General features: G+C 45.2%; 1 protein-coding gene and 1 long non-coding RNA gene across 2 annotated transcripts in view; one reads left to right on the forward strand and one right to left on the reverse strand.

Moving 5' to 3' along the window:
- The window catches only part of LOC139241009 (uncharacterized), a 42,452-nt gene extending 31,890 nt beyond the window's left edge, over nt 1–10,562 (forward strand). The window contains exon 3 of the long non-coding RNA XR_011588768.1: nt 10,529–10,562. This is a non-coding gene — a long non-coding RNA (uncharacterized lncRNA). The remainder of the gene's footprint in view (nt 1–10,528) is intronic.
- A 1,760-nt stretch (nt 10,563–12,322) lies between these two features.
- LOC139240839 (interleukin-23 subunit alpha-like) lies at nt 12,323–19,474 on the reverse strand. Its single transcript, XM_070869321.1, has 4 exons — nt 19,322–19,474; nt 15,724–15,825; nt 13,824–13,976; nt 12,323–12,538 (listed from the first exon to the last, which is right to left on the reverse strand). Exons 1-4 carry the CDS (start codon nt 19,472–19,474, stop codon nt 12,323–12,325), a joined length of 624 nt encoding a protein of 207 aa, XP_070725422.1.
- Nucleotides 19,475–20,429: the final 955 nt, after the last annotated feature.

Genomic DNA, 20,429 nt, shown 5'->3' on the forward strand with positions numbered 1-20,429 from the left:
GCATGCCAACCTTCAATGACTGATGTACCATGACACCCAGGTCTCGTTGCACCTCCCCTTTTCCTAATCTGCCGCCATTCAGATAATATTCTGCCTTCATGTTTTTGCCACCAAAGTGGATAACCTCACATTTATCCACATTATACTGTATCGGCCATGCATTTGCCCACTCATCTAACCTGTCCAAGTCACCCTGCAGCCTCTTAGCATCCTCCTCACAGCTCACACCACCACCCAGCTTAGTGTCATCTGCAAACTTGGAGATATTACTCTCAATTCCTTCATCTAAATCATTCCTGGGAAATCTACTCTTATAGCAGGCAACTTGTGACACATAAGAACATAAGAAATAGGAGCAGGTGTAGGCCATTTGGCCTCTTGAGCCTGCTCCACCATTCAATAAGATCATGGCTAATTTGATCCTGGCTTCAACTCCACTTCCCTGCCTGCTCCCCATAACCCTTGACTCCCTTATCACTCAAAAATCTGTCTATCTCCACCTTAAATATATTCAATGACCTTGCCTCCACAGCTCCCTGGGGCAGAGAATTCCAAAGATTCACGATCCTCTGAGAGAAGAAATTCCTCCTCATCTCCTTCTTAAATGCGCAACCCCTTATTCTGAAACTATGCACCCTAGTACTTGATTCCCCCATGAGGGGAAACATCCTCTCTGCATCTACCCTGTCAAGCCCCCTCATAATCATATACATTTCGATAAGATCACCTCTCATTCTTCTAAACTCCAATGAGTATAGGCCCAACCTGCTCAACCTTTCTTCATATGACAACCCCTTCATCTCAGTCTCCCCATGCAGAGTCTCGCTAAATTAGCCCACAGAGTTCTGACTGAGAAAGTAGAGGTGTGAGACGTACGGTGTGATACCAGGAGTTCATGTCACAAACCTCAGCCTTGTTCTTTGCTCCCTATCTCTGTAACTACAGGATGTTCCAAAGACCTTTACAGCCAATGAAGTACTTTTTGGAGTATAATCACTGTTGCAATTTGCACACAGCAAGCTCCCACAAACAGCAATGAGATAAATGACCAGATAATCTGTTTTTAGGTCTTGGTTGAGGGATAAATATTGGCCAGGACACCAGGGATAACTCCCCTGCTCTTTTTCGAAGTAATGACCGTGGGATCTTTTACGCCCACCTGAGAGAGCAGACGGGGTCTCGGTTTAATGTTTCATCTGAAAGACAGCACCTCCGACAGTGTGGCACTCCCTCAGTACTGTGCTTGGGGTGTTGGCCTAGATTATGTACGCAAGTCTCTGTAGCGGGACTTGAACGCACGACGTTCTGACAAAAGTGCTGCCATCGAGCTACGGCATCAAGGAGCAGACGCACTTCAAGGGAAATATTTGAAATCTGTCATTTTTCACTCATCTATGGACGACAGGAAAGCGGGCGTTGCTCAATATGTTTTGGAAAGTCTCCACCTTCACCTCCATTGAACGAACACATAGGCCCCATGAGAAACTGAGCTTGTTTCTCGTGTCTGACTCTGAAACACACTAATTTCTAGCCTCATTTATATCTATACTTTAAATCTGGATCTATTTTGAATTTGTAGTTGAGATAGCTGCTTAAATGATTATCTTCTGGTATGAAAACATAGAAACAGAGATTTCAACACAGCAGGAGCCTGGAGGACACCCTCGCCTGTACTGCATTTAGACCCCTCTGAGGGGCTGATTTAAAAAAAACATTTTTCCACTTTCTCCCATTTTGTATGTAATTGTCCAGGACAGACGAAGGAACCTTCCTGGTCCGTAGTTGTAAGTTTTAATAAGGTTAGCGCAAAGGTTAATCATTCTTTTACTATTATTTGCAGGACAAATATGGACATACAGATCTTTGGAACTGCCTCAGTCAGTGTCATTGGGGCCACCTTAGTAAATTGTCATAGGGCCAGTTTTGATAAGTGTCTCCGTGGCAATGTAAACATTGTCAGTGTGTAATGAAGTTTTAAGACTGGCACAGGATGGAAAGCAGAGAGTGCACCCAAGGCCCAGTGTTAATATATATTTGTACTTTCTTTCAATATTCACAATGCCAAGTCATTCAGATAGAAGTTTCAACTAATTTGATGACAGGTTATTGGATGATTAATTTTAACTTCAATCCCAGCTAATGGAATTTTAGAATGCTGCAGAAAGTAGGCTGGAGAGAGGTCGGTGAAAGGCACTTCCTTATTAGAAGACTTTGTTGCAGGGTTTCAGTTGGCTTGGCGATAGGAGGGGCTACAATTGACCTCCGCACCCCTGGACTGTGGAGGACAAAGATCAGCCAGTGCCTTCTATGGGAGAGTGCAAGTGGTTGTGGGCTGAGGACAGATACCCACCACCATGAGAAGAAAGGGAATTTGGATATATACCCTGAAAAATTTGCAGGGCAATGGGGAAAGTGCAGGGGCGGGGGTGGAACTAATTGGTCAGCTCTTTCAATGAGCCGGTACAGGCATGTTGGGCTGAATGGCCTCCTTCGTACTATGCAGCACGATTCTATGAAAGAAGGAAAGAACATGCATTTCTATAGCGTCTTTCACAACGCAGGACGTCCCAAGTGCTTTGCAGCCAATGAAGTACTTTTGAAGTGTTGTCAACAATGTTCCCTTTAATTTTATTTTGAGTGTGCCGCCCCTTTAACGAGTTGTGTGGCCCATTCAAATTTGCACGCATGCGCGGTTTTCCCATTGTAGAGCCAGCAAGTAGCCTGCCTGGGACCTCCAGACCCCTTCGCGACCACGAAGCCTAACTGGAACATTGGTTGTAATGTAGGAAACATGGCAGCCAATTTGCACACAGCAAGATCCCACAAACAGCAATGAGACAAGTGACCAGATAATCTGTTTTAGTGATGTTGGTTAAGGTAAAAATATTGGCCCAGGACACCGAGGAGAACTCCACTTGCTCTTATTCAAAAAGTACTATGGGATCTTTTACATCCACCTGAGAGGGCAGACAGGATCTCAGTTTAACATCTCACCTGAAAGGCAGCACCTCCGACAGTGCAGCACTCCCTCAGTACTGTATTGTAGTGTCAACCTAGATTGTGGGACTTGAACCCACAACCTTCTGACTCAGAGGCGAGAGTGTTGCCCACTGAGCCACAGTGGTCTCCTGAATGAGGTTAGATTGTCTAAGGAATTCTCCAGATTTTTTTCTCCCCAATTGGCTTAGGTTTTATCTGGTTTTTCACCTCTCCCAACAGATTACATGGCTCCGGGTGGAATGGGAAGTATATATATTGTGATGCACAAGTCAGGAGTGTGATGGAATACTCTCCACTTGTCTGGATGAGTGCAGCTCCAACAACACTCGAGAAGCTCGACACCATCCAGGACAAAGCAGCCCGCTTGATGGGCACGCTACCCACCACCTTCAACATTCACTCCCTCCACCACCGGCGCACCGTGGCTGCAGTGTGTACCGTCTACAAGATGCACTGCAGCAACTCGCCAAGGCTTCTTCGGCAGCACCTCCCAAACCCGCGACCTCTACCCCCTAGAAGGACAAGGGTAACAGGTGCATGGGAACACCACCACCTCCACGTTCCCCTCCAAGTCACACACCATCCTGACTTGGAAATATATCGCTGTTCCTTCATCGTCGTTGGGTCAAAGTCCTGGAATCACATGGCACTGCAGCGGTTCAAGAAGGCGGCTCACCACCACCTTCTCAAGGGCAATTAGGGATGGGCAATAAATGCCAGGCTTGTCAGCGATGCCCACATCCCGAGACTGAATTAAAAGAACACATCACAATGCATCAGGCTGGATGGACCAGTTGGTCTTTTACTGTCCGTATGTTCATACTGTGATGTGTCAGTGGGCAAGGAGGAGAATTACCATGTTTGTATGGTAACTTTCTTCATTTAAGTTATGTTACTGACAACTGGCCACCTTCCAGGTCTGAGCAGCCAACACAAGCAAAGCAGTCATGTTTTTTCGAGAGGCTGGATGCTCGTCTCATACAGCCAGCACTCTCCTCAAACGTACAGGCATGGTGTCTGACAAAACAGGAGACTGCACCGGGATAAAGAGAGCAGCAGGGGACCAGATTCAGCCTCGCTGCACTCTCACCTTCTGCCTCTCTTCCCCCTTCCTCTCTCTCCCTTCCACTCTCTCTCACTCTCTCTCCTGATGTTCCCGAATGGAGCATTACCCTTAGTGGGCCTCACAACTCTCACTGAAGCCAGGACCTGGAGTTGTGCTGCTGCCCAGTATGTGGGGGCGGAGTCATAGTGACTTCTTGTAAATCATATGACTGTCTAGCTGAAGTAAATAACAACTGGTGCTCTTAATTTAAAGACGTAGATGGACAGCGCCTCCCCGCGACTGGCTCTCAACAGTCACCTCAGGAAAGGCCCTCAGCCAAGCTTTCCGCTAATTTTAGTGCAAACCTCAATGTGTGCAAACAGTGGTCGAAAATACTAACAGTTTATTTATCAGAGTTTACAGTTACTCGGAAGAATTCTACCCCTCCAAAAACGGGTTAATGAACGTTAGCAAGAAGTTGGGGACGACACCCATTTTTGCTCGTTGAAGTCATTACTGAGGAACTGGTGCAGTCCAATGTGAGTCAGGCGAAGCGAGTGAAAATCAATCTCAGCCATGAACTCATTGAATGGCGGTGCAGGCTAGAAGGGCCGAATGGCCTACTCCTGCACCTATTTTCTATGTTTCTATGTTTCTATGTTTCTAATCACAAAGTGAGCATTTCGCTCCAGATCAGTCCTGGGCTTAGTGAATTTAACAAAAGGGGAAGGTTTAGACTTATCAGCACAGCAGCGTCAAAATGAATAGTACAGAGGGATTTGTGTCAGAGAGCTTCAATGTAATATATGACAGTGAAGCAGGAGGAGAAGAGAGAGAGAGAGAGAGAGAGCATGTTAGGAATGCAGAGGGCATAGGAAGCACCCAGGGCCCAAGAATTCTTAATTTGGCTCTGACCAGTGGCCTCCTTTGCTGGAGTTGCTGAGGGCTCATTGCTTTTAAAGCCAGTGCCTGTGTCAATGTGTCTATGACACATTGTGTCTGTATTTCGAACAATCCAAGACTAATCCCATCGTCTAGCTCTCTCCCCATATCTGTGCATTTTCCTCCGCTTCAAGTGTTTATCTACTTGAGGACATGCTCCCATTCCTTATTTTTCTTCCCAAAATGCATTACTCACATTTCTCCACGTTAAACTGCATCTGCCGCCTGTCTGCCGATCCCCCGAACACGTCTGCTCATCCCTCTAATTTTGCAGCAAATTCCGATATGCTCCATGTGCCCAAGTCTAAATCATACATTAAGAAAGTGGGCCCAGCATTGGGCCCTGGGATACAACACTTCCAACCCTTCTGCAATCTGAACAACACCCATTCTTTCCTGCACAGCACCAACTTTCTATCCATTTCCTCTTATCCCATACACCTGAAGATTTGTAACAAACTTCCTGTAAGTCATCTTATCGAGCACCTTCTGAACATCCATATACACTATATGTACTGCTATCCCTTTCTCCATACAAACGCTGAGATTGATTTTCACTCGCTTCGCCTGACGTTAATGGGGCAGTAAAGGCCTCAAAATGGGGTGCGTGGCCTTACCGCCGCGTTAACACCAGCAATACGGTCGGCTTCATGTTGAAAGGAGCCCACTGCCTGGAGTCCAAAGTGCCCATCGATGATAGACCCCTTTTGCTATGGAAATCGGGGTGCTATGATGTAAATAGGTCCTCGTCTGCTATTTTTGGTCCGAAGTGCTCACTCCAAAGCGGCCCGCCAAAGGTAAGTGTTCATTTATGTTTGTGAGTCTCAGAGGAGCAGGAGTACCCCCTCAAAATAATCTGGGCCACTGCTATCCCGGGACCGCCACCCTCCCTGATCGTGACCCCCCTTTGCAACTTTGCTGACCTCAGCCCTGGCCCGATCTTGAAGCCTCTATCTAGTGAGCTGGCACTTGGTAGTTTGCCTGCCAGATTTAAATGAGTCGAGGGCCTCAAAATGGTGGGGGCCTCTTCACCGCCGGAACGGACGGCCGACAAAAGGTCAAAGTCGACCCCACTGACTTCTTCAAAAAAACTCAAATCAATTTATCAAACATGACTTGCCTTTAACAAATCCACGCTGGCTTCCCTTAAATATCCTGTGCTTCTCTAAAAGCTGACTCATTTGATCTCAAATTCTGGATTCTGAGCGTTTGCTCATAACCAACATTAGACTAACTGGTTGGATGTTACCTTGCTTATCCTTCTCTCCCTTCTTTAACAGAGGTGTTACATTGGCTGCCCTGTCCCACAGCACAACTTGTATACTTAAGGAGGATTGGAAAACTGGTCAGAGCCTCTGCTATGTCCTCTCTGACTTCCTTCAGCGGTCTGGGGTGCAGCTGTCCAAGCCTGGCAACTTATCCACCTTGAGTTCTGCTGATTTTTTCAGCACCAATTCCTTTGCTACAGTTCCCTCTAACAACTATTCCACATCCTCCTCTGGAACACCTAAATACTCACTGCATCCATCATTTGTAAAAACAGACTCTATCCTTTTATGCACCCCTTTTAGCCTAATCGGAATGTATCCCTTCTGTACTCTATCCATTGCATTTGAAGATTCTCCACTGCTGATCCTGTTTGCTAACTTTCGTGCCCAGTTAGTTTGGCTCAGATCCCTTCTTATCTCAGTCAACGTTGCTTTTTTTCCAGTCTAGCTCCCTTATCTTTGACTCTTCATTAATCTTGTCTGTTCTTACATTGAATATAACTATGTTCTGACCCGTTATTTCCCAATTGTTCTCCACGCTCTCACATCGCTTATTTGTCTCACAAAGTCCAGCAATGCTTCCTGTCAATTAAAGAAGACTTGACCCTCATTCCAATTTTCCACTCAGGCTCATGGTTCATGAGTCAGAGGATGCCCGGTGAATAGAGGAAAAATGAGAAAGGATCCAAGTTGGTTGAAAGCAATTCGACCTGGAGCATGAGGGAGCACCGTACTGCACTGTCGGAGGGGCAGTACTGAGTGAGCGCCGCACTGTCGGAGGGGCAGTACTGAGGGAGTGCCACACTGTCGGAGGGGCAGTACTGAGGAAGTGCTGCACTGTTGGAGGGGCAGTACTGAGGGAGCCTCGCACTGTCGGAGGGGCGGTACTGAGGGAGCGCCGCACTGTCGGGAGGGGCAGTACTGAGAGAGTGCTGCACTGTTGGAGGGGCAGTACTGAGAGGGTGCCGTCTTTCGGATGAGACGTTAAACCGAGGCCCATCAGCCCTCTCAGGTGGACATAAAGGATCCCACAATACTATGCTGAAGAAGAGCAAGGGAATTATCCCCGGTGTCTTGGGGCCAATATTTATTCCTCAACCAACATCACTAAAGCAGATGAACTGGCCATTATCACATTGCTGTTGGTGGGAGCTTGCTGTGCGCAAATTGGCTGCTGCGTCTCCCTACATTACAACAGGGACTACACTTCAAAAAGTACTTCATTGGTTGTAAAGCACTTTGGGGGTTGAAGGTTGGAGGAAGGAGCAGGTGGGATCTGATGAAAATAACTTAAGTCTGAAGATAAAAGAAATAGATGAGAAATAGAGTAAAGGTCAGACCAAGATAAAGAACAAGAATAACAGCCAGGAAACAAATACAGTTATAAAGCAGAAGTATAAAATGAATGTTAAAAATAAAGTGAAAGGAACAACTATTAAAGATGAATTAAACTGCCTGTACAGCATCCAAAATAAAACCAGGGAACTGGAGGAACCAGATGTAGTAGGAATAACTGAAACATGGCTACATAATGAACAGGACTGGCAACTAAATATTGCAGGTTATAACATAATAGGGAAGGATAGGGAAGGAAGAAGGGGTGGGGTTGCTGTACTAATTAGAGATAACACAGTGGCAGTAGAAAAAATGGGACATAATTAACAGAAGATTAGACATAGAATCCATATGAATTGAAATAAAAGGTAAGAAGGGGTCGATCATGCTAATAGGGGTATACAACAGGCCACCTAATTGGGGAACATCTAGGCAATAAGGTTTAAAGTCAAGATTGAGGACATAAGTAAGACAAAGACCAAAGAAATGAATTGGAAAAAAGCTGATTTTAAGGGGATGAGGATGCACCCACTGAAGAGAGTACAGTACATGTTTCTAACAATGGCTCAATGATACCACCATCCCCAACCTCCCTCCCGTCCCCACCCCATACTGGCCTTGCTTCGGGATGGCCATCAGCTGGTTTCCCAAGCCATACTGGGGAGGGCTGGACAATTTGTAAGAGCGGGGATTTGGCAATATTTCCCGCTCCATTTCCCCTGCTGTACTGCTAATATACCGTCCGAAATCATTGGCAGGGAAAGTCCAGACCGAGAGATTCATCGCCCTGGTGCTCGGACGTTCAGCGGCTCCCTCTTGTGGACAAAGGCAACGTCAGAGTTGCTTTTCTGCTGGGTGTTTGTAAATAACTTATCAATTTCTTTTCAATACACAGTCGTGCTTCTTTCTGTGTGTTTTCGACTTGTTAAATGTAAAGAGCGTTCATTTTTTTAAATATACTCCAGCAAGCAAATTTTGAACGGTTTATTTTTAATCCCCGGCTTGGGAGCTGAGTTAGATTCCCAGGTCTCTGTCCCTCCGTAACCAGCCTGATCATTTTTCTCTCCCTCTGTGGGTCCCGACCTGCTCTGCAGCTGAGCAGCCTCTGCCTGGGTCCCGGGTTACCTCTGCTTCGCCTGCTTTCCTTTCCTGAGATTTGTTTTTTTTTTATTTTCAAATGTTGAACTTTTTATTTCTGATCATTCAGTTGCAGCAGACTTTTTTTTTGCTTCAGTTTTCCTCCTTTATTTCTATCGTTGTAGATGTAATTTTCTCGCCCACGTTTTCTCAGGGTGTGTTGGGACCCTGGGCTGCAACTACGCTCACTCAGCACGGTCTCGACACTTTAGAGAAGCGTAGACATAGGGGTGATTTGAAGCCCAGGAGTCACAATCTCCAGTTATACAAGGCCAGAACTAGGTTAGATGTCAGGTACTTATTTTCCTGGTCATTTATCGCATTACTGTTTGTGGGAGCTTGCTGTGCGCAAATTGCCTGCCGTGTTTCCTACATTACAACAGTGACTGCACTTCAAAAAATCATCATTATCATCATAGGCAGTCCCTGAAGTGAGTTCTTTGGTGGCTGAACAGTCCAATACGAGAGCCACAGTCCCTGTCACAGGTGGGACAGACAGTGGTTGAGGGAAGGGGTGGGTGGGACTGGTTTGCTGCACGCTCTTTCCGCTGCCTGCGCTTGGTTTCTACATGCTCTCGGCGTTCAAAAAAAGTGCTTCATTGACTGTAAAGCGCTTCAGGACGTCCTGAGGTTGTGAAAGGTAAAATGTAAGGCCTTTCTTTCTTTAACGATGAATCCATTTTGATGTTGAACCCTGGGTTGTTGTGGCGAGGGACTGTGTGCCACAGGCTGAAAACCCCAATGTTAGTAAATGCTCTTTCCAGGAACAGCGCAGGTAAAACTCTGATCTGTCCACAAGAGGAAGTGGCAGCCTGCCTGAAGTGACTCATCTCATCAGAGAAATAATTTTCCATTCAAGCCACGATGCGGTCATGTGGATTTAATCCTAAAATTGCATGTGCTTGTACTAGTCCAACATCCCCGAGCATTCACGTTCGATCTCCTGGTCTCAGCTGTTCAGAGGGACCACAGTCTGACATTGTGGTACAACTCCTGGAGGACAGATCCAGGCCAGCTCTGCCTGGGGCGCTGGAGTGCCTTTCCATCTACATATTTTCATTCCTTCCTCTTTTATTCAGTACAGAGTATATACTTCTTATTTTCCTATATCATCTTTCTTTCTGTACAGGGCCTTGGTGAGATCACACCTTGAGTATTGTGTGCAGTTTTGGTCTCCTAATCTGAGAAAGGACGTGCTTGCTATTGAGGGAGTGCAGCGAAGGTTCACCAGACTGATTCCCAGGATGGCAGGACTGACATATGAGGAGAGATTGGATCGACTAGGCTTATACTCACTGGAATTTAGAAGAATGAGGGGGGATCTCATAAAAACTTCTAAAATTCTGACGGGACTGGACAGGTTGGATGCAGGAAGAATGTTCCCGATGTTAGGGAAGTCCAGAACCAGGGATCACAGTCTAAGGATAAAGGGTAAGCCAAATAGGACCGAGATGAGGAGAGACTTCTTCACTCAGAGAATTGTGAACCTGTGGAATTCTCTGCCACAGAAAGTTGTTGAGTCCAGTTCGTTAGATATATTCAAAAGGGAGTTAGATATGGCCCTTATGGCTAAATGGATCAAGGGGTATGGAGAGAAAGCAGGAATGGGGTACTGAAGTTGCATGATCAGCCATGATCATATTGAATGGTGGTGCAGGCTCGAAGGGCTGAATGGCCTACTCCTGCACCTATTTTCTATGTTTCTATGTTTAGGTCTGATTGCTTTCTCTCATGCTCTTCTTTATTTACCTTGCTCTTTTCTGTCTCTCCTGTTTTTTCCTCCACCCCCTCTCTCTCCCAGCTCTCTGGATACACTCTCAAGAGACAGGCAGAGGAAATCCTCATCCCACCAGTCTGCGTTGGACTCAAACCCAGCTCCTAGAGGTGAGAGGGTAACGTGTTAATCCACTGTGCCAGCCAGTCCCATTCTGTCCTTTTTCTACCCAACAGAACCCACTCTTAGAAACAGGCTGCATTGTAGTTGGTACTGTGAGCCTTCCAATTCTTGAACAGACACTGGGCAGATGGCGTGTAATGTGAGCTTTATTACAGTTTGTTCATTACAAACTTGTCTTTTACAAACTTTTAAAGTAATTCATAAATAACAACTTAGAAGCACTAACAGGATAAAAGTTTGAAATAAATAGGTATTAAATAGTATAAATACATAAATGTAAATAGAATATTTTGTAGCAAATAGTTAAAAAAATACTCAGTTGCTTCTGCTATATGTTAAATTGATCAATTTCATATGTTAAACTGACTAAATGAAGAAAGGACAAACGCACTGGCCTTGTGGCTGTGTGACTATGAGAACAGGGCACAGAGAAGTGTCACATTCCCAGAGGTCAAAGCAGAATTTCTTTCAGATTTCTTGTTTAAAAAGCTTTTCGATTAATTACCTTCCAACATCACATGAATAACTTAAAGGGGAGGTTAGAGAGCAGTAAGTATAACATTGGGACAAAAACAAATAATGTTCTGACAAGATCATCAAGCAGCACTATTCCAGAATGACCATATTATAGAAATACCGTTGACTTAGAAATATAAAATCTGTTGGACTGTTATGATGGGCACTGGTGTTGGTGTAATACCACTTTAAGAAGGGATATTTAATATTGTCCAACCAGGGCTTAAACCAACTTCAGAAAACAGCCTCACAATAAAGTTCAGCTCTGGAATTGCGGGATCAAGTTTAGACATTAAGGATAATGTTTTTAAATCTGGATTTTCTTCCCCTTTCCCACTATCACGTAAGATATCGCCTCCCCATGACCCCCCGCCCTCCCGCCCCTCCCCATGACTCCCCGCCCTCCCGCCTCCTCCCATGACCCCCTGCCCTCCCGCCCCTCCCCATGACCCCCCGCCCTCCCGCCTCCCCCCACGACCCCACGCCCTCCCGCCTCCCCCCACGACCCCCCGCCCTCCCGCCCCCCCCCCCACCACCCCCACACCTGTCATTTGAAGTGCAAAGACCAAAAAGAAGCATTTTCTAAAAAAAAACAAGACCCAGGGTTTTACACATGCATTTAATTTTTTTTCCCATTCACAGGATGTTGGCAGGGCCAGCATTTATTACCTGTCCCCTAGTTGCCTTGAGAAGGCGCTTCTTAAATTACGTGGTTCGCTAGATCACTTCAGAGGACAGTTGATGTGGGGCTGGAGTCACATATAGACCGGCATTTTTCCTTCTCTAAAGAACATTAGTGAACCAGTTGGTTTTTTACGAGACTCTAACAGCTTATGATCACTTTTACTGATACTGATTTTTTATTTTCAGATTTAAAAAAAAACCAATTCAGATTCTCAAACTGCCGTGGTGAGATTTGAACTCATGATCTTACTGGATTAGTTAGTCCAGTAAGTACAATACCGTACCCATCTAATACAATGATTTATAAAGTTAAGTGGTGTTTAGAAAATCCAGCTGGCTGCCATTTTAAAGCAGTTTTTTGTGAAGTGGGCCACAGTGATCCACACAAACTGGCATTGACTTTTTTTTAAATTGGTGCTTCCAAATATAATCGGGTACAACAGATTGTGGCTCATGTCTACTGGATTGGACTTTGCTCCTTGCCCAGCAGACCCCCAACTACACCCCACAGTCCCCTGTGTTATGGTGCTCCGAAGGGTTTCCTGAAGGATGTCCAAAGACACGGGCCACCAGAGATGAGAAGGATTGAAATCTCTGCAGAGTTATAAACAATGTGCAGTTCAGCCTCCAATCATTGATCTGGGGTGTGTCTGTGACCCCATCGTCTGCGACCCCGTCATCAGCGAGCCCGTCATCTGCGCTGCTGTCTGAGCTCTGAAACATAAAAGTACTGAGCATTAACAAGACTGCAAAAACTGCCTGTATAGTACAGGTAACTTGATATCTTGCATAATTGGAATTATCATCATCATCATAGGCGGTCCCTCGAAGCGAGGATGACTTGTTTCCACGCCAAAAAAGGATGAGTTCAAAGGTGTTTCAATAAAGGACCCGAACTACATCCTGAAGGGTGGAAGATGCCTGTGCGTGGATTTTTTTAACCTGTGGTGGCCGTTGCACACCAGCCACCACACAGGCTTGACAGAGCCACGTCTTGGTCCAGGGGCAAGGATTACCCAAGACGACTGGAGACCAGCTCTGCTGCACGGACCTAGTGCGCACACATATCGTAGTGTGGGCTGGCCCGTGCTGTCCCTGGGCCCATGACAGTGAGTGTCATGAATGATTTAACCAGCTGGAAGCTGGATGGTGCAGTGGGTTCGACACAATCCTTTCACCTCTGGGACCTGGGTTTAAATCCAATCCAAGATTGAAGGGATGAAGTATCTCCTCTCTGCCAGCTCGAGGGGCTCTCAGTGTTTGGGCAGTGCGTGGGAGTCACAGGATAAAAATCAATACAAAAGCATTGTATTTGTCAATGGTTCCTGTTAGCATTCAACCTCCTTCCTCCTCTGACTCACAACAACACGTTTCGAGTAAGCACGAGACACTTGATGGTGGTGTATACAGAACAGACTTCATAGATGTCTAGATTGAGTGATCGGCTCAACTGGATACAACAGCAGCTATTCGGTTTCTGTATCTTCCGAGCTCTCCGAAGATCTGTTAAAAACCTTGCTCCTTTATACATTATATTTTGCCTACATCAAAGATAAGACCTCTTGCCGTATCTATTATGGAATCCTTTGAAAACAGACTATTCATGTAAACAGCTGTATTTGTTTACTCCAAAGCTCCTTCCCTCAAACAAGACTTCCTGACCTAACTATCCGTAACCTTTTTGAATAACAGGCTTTATTAACTGTTATCTTTCTATGCGACAGTTAGTGGATCCCTCTACCTATGTTTATTGCCCTAGCCACTAGAATTATCACTTAATCACTTATGACTGACATCCTTACTGTCACTTATTTCCTTGCACAAGCATTTTTCGTACATAACGTCATCATCCAACCGTTCCCTCTCTTCAGGTATTGTTCCCCATCCCTTTCAAACCTGCCGTCATCACTTCCCTCCTCAAAAAAACACCCTTGATCCTTCTAGCCTTGCAAACCACTGCCCCATCTCCAACCTCCTAGTTTGTAAAAATAAATATTACCTTGATTGACTTAAGGAGATTCAAGATGATTTTTGAAAGATTACGTGCAAATTCCCGAATATCACTGTTGTGTTTTGACTTTCTCACATTTCCTAGCTGGTGAAACTGATTGTGGTAATATGATAGGCCTTCCTTAATCTTCTTCAGGCATGTCTGAAAGAGTCAAAGGGTAATTTATACTATTAGTGATACCATTGTTTGTGCCTGTGTCCGTGATAATATACATTCCCATTTAAGTCCCTACAGTCCACAGTGTTTTGATCCATGGGCATTCCCATAACTGGCATCCATCATGCCGCCCTCTGCTAGGTGGGCAGCACCAGGGCAATGTGATGGATGGAAAGGTTTTGCTGCCAGACCACCATGAAGCTGTAAGGACCTTCTCTCCTTAAGGGTCTAAATCATGCAGGGCTTCAGTTTCATGGCCACCATGAACCCTCTGGTCACTCACCCAAGTGGCCATTCTTTGTGTGTGAGGCTAGGCAGCGCATATTGGCAGGCTATTTGACTGTGGACTGCATCACAGCCGTGCCCAATCCTGTCTTCATTCAATGTCTGTCCAAGCACTTTGCAGCAGGGTCACTGGATAACAATGAGGAATGGGACCCCGAGTTGAGTTTTCCCTTCCCAGCCCAAGTGCACCGAGGCAAATTGTAGAACCCTGCCATCACCTTGACTGAGATTTATAAAAATTCATTCTTGGGATGTGGGCATCGCTGGTAATGTCAGCATTTATTGCCCATCCCTAGTCGCCCTGAGAAGGTGGTCGTGAACCACCTCCTTGAACTGCTGGTAGCGGTTCGATACAACTGAGTGATTATCAAGACCACTTCAGAGGGCAGTTAACCATTTTGATCAACTAACTCAGCACAGATCGGGAATTGAAGCTGGCAGTTTCTTAGTCTGCACGCTTCAGTACCATGGAGCCATCTGCAGAGTGGAAACAGAGGCATTTCTGCTGGGGCAAGGCTGGTCTTGTCAATTTCCCCCCTTGCACGTTAAACTCAGCCTCCACGTAGAGCTCCTCTGGTGGCCAAACCAAGAAATGGTGAAGGTCAGCAAAATCAAGGAATGCCACTCAAAGAGTTTCGAGGTGAGTTTCAGGGTGAGAAATGTACACAACAATCCAAGGAAAGGAAGATGCTTTCGAGCACTGGAGAAGGAAGGGGTTTGAAATCCTGCTGGGTGTCAACCAAGGAACAGTATTAACCGTCTCCACGAGCTGTGTGGGCCCGAGCATGTCAGGAGGAGGAGGAGGGCCAAATGTTGGGAGGATTCATTTGGGGAATGGAAATAAAGATCCTACAGAATAGATTTTTTAAAAACTATTATGGGACAAAGTGCAGTTAAATCAGGAAGTGAAATAATTGGATCAGCCATCAAGCAAGTCTATTGAATGGTGGTGCAGGCTCGAAGGGCCGAATGGCCTACTCCTGCACCTATTTTCTATGTTTCTATGTTTCTATCTCCCATCACCACCCAGTGCACAGTGGTTTAAAAAAAATATTCTCGGGATGTGGGTGTCGCTGGCAAAACTGGCATTTATTGCCCATCCCTAATTGCCCTGAGAAGGTGATGGTGAGCCACCTGGTTGAAAGCAGTTTTTAATACAACTGAGTGTCTTGCTCGGCCTCTTCTCAAGGCAGTTAAGTGTCAACCACATTGCTGTGGGACTGGGGTCACATATAGGCCAGACCGGGTAAGGACGGCAGATTTCCTGAAGGACATTAGTGAGTCAGATGGGTTTTTACTACAATCCGGTAGTTTTACTGGTTACTTTTACTGGTACCAGCTCAGATTCTCAAAATGCCATGGTGGGATTTAATGTTACATTCTGCTGGTTTATTCATCCAGCGACATAACGCCGCTACACTGTCATACCATGTTCGCTAATGCTTACCTCTGGAACAGTCCTGAGAGTGTGGGGATCACAGTTGTCACTGATTTCGATGCGTGGGATATTTTCACTGTCATTCAGTTTAAGATTTCTTAAGCAACCCTCCTGTTGAGAAAATCACGGTCTGGTTATCATATTAATGGCTTTAACACATCATTAATTGTCCATTATTATATCATTGTTGTAACCTCATTAATTGCCATTAGCAGACATTTTATGCAGTGCTCCACAACCATTAAATCGACCCACAGCTCTAAGCACGGGCCACATCACCCTGACTCATTTTGTTCTCCCTTGGCCCAATTGTAGCATCCCTGTCCCAGCAGAACTCAGCACAGAGCAGGGATTGCCTTGGGATCTTGCTGTGCAGGTCAGTCCCATCCTCCAGCCGATTGAGAGCAATCGGACGATGGATGTGGGAATCCGGGAAGGGACGCCACCCGATCAACCATGGCAGGGGTTAAAGTGCCGTGCAGTGATCTGCCAGCCAGCTCCTGCCATTCCCAACATCAGCTGGAATTCCAAAGCCGTTTTTGATATCCAGACATTGCAATCATTTGACGCATCGTATTTCCTGTTGTGCAGAGACATTTTGATGCAATAAATCCTACCCTAAACACAGACCGATTTACGTACATCTTCTGTGCAAACTCTGTAGATTCTGTTGTTTCTACATTCCCCGGGATAACACCTGTTCACATTGGGCAGGGGGGAGGGGGGATAATCCTTTCCCAGTGAGAAGGATGCAAGAAATTGTGAAATTGAAAAGTTTAAAAAAACTCTGACTTTCTGACCCCGGTATTTCGGGCTGGGAGTCCGACCACATCCTCTTTCTGTGCCAGGTTCATCCTCTGGCCTGGCCATGGCAGTGACAGCTTGCTAAAAACGGCCTACTGCATGGCTGCAGGCGGACAGACCCCGGGGCCTGGGCTATTCCTGCAGTGGTTGCAGTGTTTGCGTGCTGGGTGATCACAGAATGGAACTGGGTCTTAAATGATTAAACTATGCACTTGTAGTATTAGTTTGCATAGCCCCCTATCCAAATAGTCGACCGCAACCTCCCAAGGTGGGGTGAGCATAAGAACATAAGAAATAGGAACAGGAGTAGGTCCCTCGAGCCTGCTCCGCCATTTAATACCATCATGGCTGATCTAATCATGGACTCGGATCCACTTCCCTGCCTGCTCCCCATAACCCCTTATCCCCTTATCGTTTAAGAAACTGTCTATTTCTGTCTTAAATTATTCCCTTCTCAAGAAACTGTCTATTTCTGTCTTAAATATATTCAATGACCCAGTTTCCACAGCTCTCTGGGGCAGAGAATTCCTCAGATTTACAACCCTCTGAGAGAAGAAATTCCTCCTCATCTCAGTTTTAAATGGGCAGCCCCTTATTCTAAGATTATGCCCCCTAGTTCTAGTCTCCCCCATCAGTGGAAATATCCTCTCTGCATCCACCTTGTCAAGCCCCCTCATAATCTTATACATTTCGATAAGATCACCTCTCATTCTTCTGAATTCCAATGAGTAGAGGCCCAACCTACTCAACCTTTCCTCATAAGTCAACCCCCTCATCCCCAGAATCAACCGAGTGAACCTTCTCTGAACTGCCTCCAAAGCAAGTATATCCTTTAGTAAATATGGAAACCAAAACTGCGCGCAGTATTTCAGGTGTGGCCTCTAGAATGTATCTTCCTAACCAACGCCCTGCATGAGAGCTGGTTTTGCGGCAGTATAGGCCCGGAGGTGCCTATGTACCAGTGAAAGCAGAAACATTCACCAGAACAGTCAGTGCCACCACTGTCCCTTCCCCCAGCACCCCTGCAAGTCGGTGAGGAGGTCACCTTGAATCCTGCGCACATCTCTCAACGGGATTCCATTTCTCACTCATTTCAATGCGAATTAAGATACATTGCTGTAGACAGCTAAAATGCAGGTTATTTTTTTTAATGTACTTTTCCTTCCCCGCACAGAAGACTTCCATATATTGGGAATGTCCTCATCCGTTGTTCCTAACAGATCCCAGAGTGATAGTACAGGGGGATAGATTGATTCTAAGCCCTAACTTTCTAAAGGGACGCGGCTTTTAACTGATGCTGGAACCTGAAATAAAAGCAGAACATGCTGGAAATCTCAGCGGGTCAGGCAGCATCTGTGGAGAGAGAAACGGAGTTAACGAACGTGTCCGTTAACTCCGTTTCTCTCTCCACAGATGCTGCCTGACCCGTTGAGATTTCCAGCATGTTCTGCTTTAATTTGAACTGACAATGTTCAGCTGAGGTCTGCTGCTGGATCAGCGAGTTCCTGCTGGGAGGAACTGACCCCCACCCTCCTTGCTCTGTGTGGGACTCCCAGTGCCACAATATCTGAGATCAGCGAACTCCGCACAGGCTGGCGATGGAATCTGAGCGTTTCCTACTGTGTCCAGAGCTCGGGCCACATTGCTGTCGCATTTATCCATGGGACCCGTCATTGCAAGATTTAAGAATTAAGATTTAGAAACATAGAAAATAGGTGCAGGAGGAGGCCATTCGGCCCTTCGGCACCACCATTCAATAAGATCATGGCTGATCACTCCCTCAGTACCCCTTTCCTGCTTTCTCTCAATACCCCTTGATCCCTTTAGCAGTCAGGGCCATATCTTAAAATTGGTTGCCCCAGTGTATATTATTTACTTTCCAATCCGTTAATCTGTAGCGTTGTATTAATCTTTAGGTTTCATATACAAAATAATAGTACACGTTACTAAAAGTTATGGTTCTTCACATAATTGCAATGAAACTGATACTGGAGAATATTTTCCAAAATATAAATTATTTGCAATCGTACAGTTATCACCTATATACGAAACAGCTAATTTCATAACAAATATTGGAGGGACATGTTTTCCTTAATCCTCCCATTTAAAAATCCTGTTTATTGTACAATTATTAATAATAATAATTAAGAATTTGCTGTGCTCCCTCCTCCTGAGTATGGGTGCAGACATAGCCTCAGCTCCCTGCTGTGACTGAGCGGCGCTCATGAACGACTCCTTCACACACATATATATATCGGTGTTTTCAAACTTTGAGAGTCTCTCTCTCTCTGACGTTTCTTATTTTCTTCAAACTGCACCCACAACCCCGATCTGCTTCTATTTTAACTATTGATTTTCGTTTGATATATTTTCAAAACATTTCAAGAAGGAACCTCTCCTATGCGCCCAATATTTTCGTTAATATTCGCTCTAAAAATAAATAACTGCAGAAAAATTAACGGCAAAAAGGAATCAGTCAGCTTAAAAAATAATAACGATAAAATATTTGCACTCAAATGATTATTCCGAAGATTTAATCGTTTTTACAGATTTAGTTCCTGGCCCAAACAATTAAACGTTTTAAAATGCAGCATAGATTTGCTTTATAACACTTAATTTAAAAATATTTAATTCTTAAAATGTAAATATTTTACTTGCAGTTACCCAATGTGAAAACGATTTGACATAGTTAAAAACTTATTTTCTCCTTGCAATTGGTTATTGTTCTAATTATTTGTTGATAAAACTTAAAATAAACTGGGAGAGTGCTTGTTAAATGATAATTAACTTTGCAGTAACTCACCGGTTTATCCGTGTAGTTAAAAGTCTTTGAAGTGAGGTTTCTGGAATAGATTCGACAGGATGTCCAGCTGGGTTGCTGACCCGGGACTGAGCCCATGATCCCAGCCAGACTGAGGAGCAAGTTGAGCGTCAGCAACTCGTAGCATCTCTTCATCTTGCACTGAAAAAGGTCACAGCTCAGCACTGAGGCGCACCAGATTGTCGCGCACAGTCCGATACAAGGCACAATAAGCCATGCCTTTATATAGGACTCGGTGTTACAGTGGGGTTTCCCACTTCAAGATCGGATCGAGAGGAAGAGAACGATTCTATGCAAATCAAATACCTCCACCGATTTACCTGCCCCACAAATGTCCACCTCCCACCGGAACATTTCACACACACACACACACACAGCAAAGCTCACTCTTAAAACACACAACACACACAGTTTCCACTGGGGAATCCTCCGTTCAAAACGGACCAGTTCTGTACGGGCTGGCAGTGTTAAGTTTCTTGTATTCGTTCCTGGGATCGCGGGCAAGACCAGTATTTATAGCTCACCCCGAATTGCCCTCGAGAAGGTGGTGGCGAGCCGCTTTCTGCGTTCAGTGGATAGATCGGCTACGAATTCCTCCAGTCACTATTGCCTTGAAAATGGCACTGCACGATATTTTCGTACCGACATGTATTGACCCGTCTTAAACAGAACGGTCGACCTGTTAAAGGTTCATTCTGTTGAAATAGCAGAATGAGAAATTTGATCCCAAAAGCGCAAAAGTTGGTATAATAATATTGGCACAGCATCATTGTGCTGTCTAAAATAACGCGGTGCATATTATGGTGCAGACAGGGTACAAAAAGACTCCACAATATTGTGTTCAGGCATGTGTGTGACAACATCGTGAGCTCTGTGTTTCCTGTGGAAATTGTACGTGTTTTATTAGAACACATTTACGTTCTTTGGGAAGGTATATTTTTTAAAGAATGTCTTTTCGCTCTTGAAATAAAACAGGCTGTGGATGCTGGGGGTCAATTGAAATTTTAAAGACTTTAAATTTAAACTTAAAAAAAAATCTCCATAGATTTTTGTTGGGTAAGGGTATCAGGGATATAGAGCAAAGGCAGGT

The sequence above is a fragment of the Pristiophorus japonicus genome, chromosome X (genome assembly GCF_044704955.1).
Source record: "Pristiophorus japonicus isolate sPriJap1 chromosome X, sPriJap1.hap1, whole genome shotgun sequence".
NCBI classification, from domain to species: domain Eukaryota; kingdom Metazoa; phylum Chordata; class Chondrichthyes; family Pristiophoridae; genus Pristiophorus; species Pristiophorus japonicus.